The sequence below is a fragment of the Brassica oleracea genome, chromosome C9 (assembly GCF_000695525.1).
Source record: "Brassica oleracea var. oleracea cultivar TO1000 chromosome C9, BOL, whole genome shotgun sequence".
Lineage (NCBI taxonomy): Eukaryota > Viridiplantae > Streptophyta > Magnoliopsida > Brassicales > Brassicaceae > Brassica > Brassica oleracea.
Window position 1 is genome coordinate 8878448 of NC_027756.1, and position 4666 is coordinate 8883113.

Sequence of the window (4666 nt, forward strand, 5' to 3'; positions counted from 1 at the left end):
GATCGTTTTGAGGTTGCTAGGTGCTCCAAGTGATTGCGAACACAAACCTAGAAATTGGTAAACATAGCATATTTGGCAGCTCCAAGCAAGATTACAATCAGTCAAATTCAAGTGGAATGACATACCAACAATTGAAACTGGTAATTAGTCAACAACTTATCCCATATTTTCCTTATCTGAAAAAATCTACTGTGTTTCTGATCTATTTTTTCATCTACGCAACTTTAGCCTCTGTCATGGAAAGCTCTCTCCCAAGAATTGCATTGACTATGGTTTCTGGGAAGAAAAAGATCTTGTTCCTGAAAAAAGACCGTGATAACCCTGTTGTAAGATTTTAGTTTGTGCAGAACAAAAAACCTTGATTTATTTTCTATTTAGTATAGTGATAGTTGTTGACAATCATTAGTTATTTGCCAATATGTCAAGCGGAACAGCAGATGGAAGCTAATTTTTCTGGAACCTCCTCGACTCCAAGACAGAATCAGAAGATAGATGTTGGTGGGAGGTTAATCAAGGGAATACTTCAGAGAAGTGAGACGGCCTAGCCAGACTTCACCTTTTGTACAGTCTGAGCAAAAAGTGGAACCCACAAAACACGAGAGAAGAAAAAACAAAACACGAAATTAACATATTCAGATCTTCTCTCTTGCATGTCTAACATCTAGCGCCGACGAAACTCAACACCCACGGCAGACGAAGCTGATGCAAGTAAACCTCTCATCAATCATGCTTAAAAACAATCTACGCTTTTCAATCTCACAAACTAAGAAACAATTTTACCTACATGAATCGGGAAATTAGTGCCCACATTCCCGACATAGAGAAAAAAAGGAGTTGAAGTCCTAACAGTTTTTTCAGTATTAGACTAAACTACAGATTCAAAGCCCAATTATTTTGAAACCCTAACATTTTAAATCCAAATTTATTATCTTTTTTCATGCACTATTTGATTTATATACAAACAACTACCTAAGTAAACACTAACAAGTTCCATCACCCTCAACTTTGAACATATAAGATATAAAAATATCAACATATGACTTCGTCGTTCATTCTTATATCAAACTCATCAATCTATGTAATATCCAAAGTCCCATCAATCACATTATAGACAAAAAAATAATAAAATCCCGTAAACAAAACTATATAATACACCTAAAAATGTAGCCGACCCCAGCGCGGGGACTATGCACCTAGTGATCATAAAATAAGAGACACTTTGAAACCTAAAAATGATATCAAATGTCGTAAAGCAATTTATAATGGCACTTTCAAATTGTAATTATAGCAATTTTCTCAATTGTGTATTGAAAATTTTAAACTTTTTTTTCATTGAACTACCAATTCAGTAGATAATAATTTCTTCTATTATACATATTGTAATGATAATACAGTTATGTGAGTTGCAAATACATTTATGTATATAAGATTGACAAATAAAAATCTATACTAATAAAATGGACATTTTGGGGCTACATGTTATGTCCACATAAGCGAAAACATTTCTCCAGAAAAATGTCACATGGCATTATTACTAAAAATAAAATAAAAAATAATAAGTATACAATATAAGGAAAAATAATAAGTAAATATATATATAAAAATAAAAATAGATCATTAAACATCTATCATAATATTATTATTTGATATAAAAAATTAGAATAAGTAAAATATAACATAATAAAAAATAAATATAAAATTAAGAAATGAAAAAAATAAATTATACATCTATCTTAAAAACATATAGTAAAATAAAAAATAAGAAAATATACAATATACAAAGTAGAAATATTATATTAAACATTTATTGTAATATTAGAATAAGTAAATATAAAATATAAGAAAAAAATATACAATAAGTAAATATACATTCAAGAAAAAGTAAGTAAATATAAAATATAAAAAATAAAAAACTAAATTAAACATCTATCTGAAAAATATATGGTAAAATAAATAATAAGTAAATATACTATATAAAAAATAAAATTATTACATTAAACATCTGTTATAATATTAGAATAAGTAAATATAAAATATAAGAAAAATAGATAATAAGTAATATATAATATAAGAAATAGAAAACTACATTAAACATTTATCTGAAAAATGTATAATGAAATAAATAATAAGTAAATATATTGTCTAAGAAATAGAAATATTACATTAAACATCTATCCTAATATTAGAATTTGTTATAAAAGCAAACAAATTAGAATAAATAAATATACAATATATGAAAAAATAAATAATAAGTAAATATACAATATTAGAATATGTAAATATTCAGATACATAGTCTAAAAATAATTTATATTTAATTCTTTGAAAATTTTTGAAATTAAGAACACTTTAATTTGACTATAGTCATACTTTAGATGCAAAATATAGTAAAAAAAAAGTTCTGTGAATTTCAAAACTTGTCAATTACTTTGGCAAGAAAATCTTGTCAAATTATTTGATATATAAGGGATTTGATAATTTTATCAGACTATAATAATTTTTTTAAATTATATTATAAATTTAATCATCCATATAATTTTAAACTTGGATCTGATGAATTTTGAGTTTTTAATTACACAAAATCATGAAGTTTTTAAGCATATTCTCATATTTGGATATAATTAAATTTTTGTTGACTGTATTTCCACAATTTCACATACAAAAACCTCTTTGATAAAATTGTTTTGATGCATCTTACTTAATAATCTACATATTTCTTCCAAAGAAAAAAAATATTGTGATGGAAGCTCTAAGAACCGATTCTAAACGTGGTTGTTGTTGCGTTTGCATCGAGGAAAACAAAATATGTACCAGAAAATGTGAATTTGCTGCATATTTTCCAAATGAAGTGTATATATTTTCTTATACTTTATAATATGTCTTTTCTCTTATTGTGTTAGACATGATTTTTGAACTAGAATTTAATGTTGATGTATTGTTAAATCAATCTTTTATAGGCAAAGCGATTATGAAGCTGCTACTAAATTGTTTGGTACAACAAATATTATAAGCATGATGAAACTTGCTTCTCATGAACAAAACCATTTGTTAGCATCATCGATACTCAAAGAAGGTGCTGCATGGACCGATGATAATATCAGAGGTGGATATGGAGTTATCCAAAAGCTGATGTGGGAAATCAAATTACATGAAGCCTACCTCTCTGAGAGAAAGAAGAAGATTTCAGAAGAAAAGAAACAAATAGTTCTACTTTTGAATCAGTATATATAATGAAATTTATCTATCTTCATTTATCCAATAATAATTACTCAATGGTTGATCATATCAATTGTTGAAATTTAAAACATACCATGAGCACAGTGTAATTGTTGCAATCACTTAATTGTGCATGCGTTATAATGATCATAAAAGAAGAGAAACTTTGAAACCTAAAAATGATATCAAATGTCATAAAGCAATTTAAAATTGCACTTTCAAATTGTAATTAAAGCAATCTTCTCATTTGTGTATTGAAAATTTTAAACTTTTTTCATTGAATTCAGTTGTTAATAATTTCTTCTATTATACATTTTGTAATGATAATACAGTTATGTGAGTTGCAAATACATTTATGTATACAAGATTGACAAATAAAAATCTATATTAATAAAAGAGACATTTTGAGGCTCCATGGATGTCCATGTAAGCGACAAAAATTTCTCCCAAAAAATGCCACATGGCAATATTACTAAATAAAAAATAATAAGTAAATATAAAATATAAAATATAAGAAAGAATAAATAATAAGAAAATATACATAAAAGAAAAATAAGTAAATCTACAATATAAGAAATAGAAAAACTAAATTAAACATCCACTACAAGAAAACATAAATTTTACGAGGGCGGTTTTCCTCGTGAGTTCGTCGTAAAAGAGGCTTTACGAGGACTTAGCGAGGAAACACGTTTTGTCGTTACTCATTCGTCATTACACATATTTCCTCGCAAATTCGTCGTAAATTAGCGAAAAAAATATTTCGTCGTAAAAACGAAGAAAACAAATCGTCGTAAAGACCACTTAGTCAGTCGACGTAAGAATGTCCCTACCGTTCCTCGTAAATACCACGAAAGCATTTCCTCGTAAACGACAAGTACATATTTCCTCGTAAAATTCACGTAATTACCTTGAAATGTTTTCCTCGTAATTTTCACGTAAATACCTTGAAAGTATTCCTCGTAAAATATTCGTTTAACATTTCTCGTGATTTCCTCGTAAAATGTTCAACGTAAATAAGTCGAAGATTAGCTACGAATTTACTTCATTTTATTATTTAACAAATTTAAAAATATAATTAAAAAATATTTAAAATTATTTAAATTATTACTAAAATTAAAATTTTAAAAATAAATAAATACGCAAATATTTTAAATATAAATAAGTTTTGAATTTATAATACAACCACGGAAAAAAAAGAACTAAGAGTCGTGCATCGCCCGGAGGAATTCATCACTCCTCCTGTCTACATCCTCCTCGGCATGTGTGTCGTCGGATGGTCCCTCGCCTGGAACGGGATTTTGTCGTCGCATGTTCCTCAACATGGTTTCCCATTCCGGATTTGTGGCCGCTATAAAGTCCAAGAAGTGATCGAGTCCACCCACACGAGCTGTGAACGCAGATTTTGTCGCGGTCAACTCGTTACGCAGCTCAGTGACTTCATCATCCCGTCG

At 27.9% G+C, this 4666-nt stretch overlaps 1 protein-coding gene across 1 annotated transcript; it reads left to right on the forward strand.

Annotated features, from left to right (window-relative positions):
* Window positions 1-2733: 2733 nt before the first annotated feature.
* Window positions 2734-3230, forward strand: LOC106314264 (LOB domain-containing protein 5-like). Its single transcript, XM_013752168.1, has 2 exons — window positions 2734-2849; window positions 2957-3230. The coding sequence occupies exons 1-2, from the start codon at window positions 2740-2742 to the stop codon at window positions 3228-3230; spliced, it is 384 nt and encodes a 127-aa protein (XP_013607622.1). The 5' UTR covers window positions 2734-2739.
* Window positions 3231-4666: the final 1436 nt, after the last annotated feature.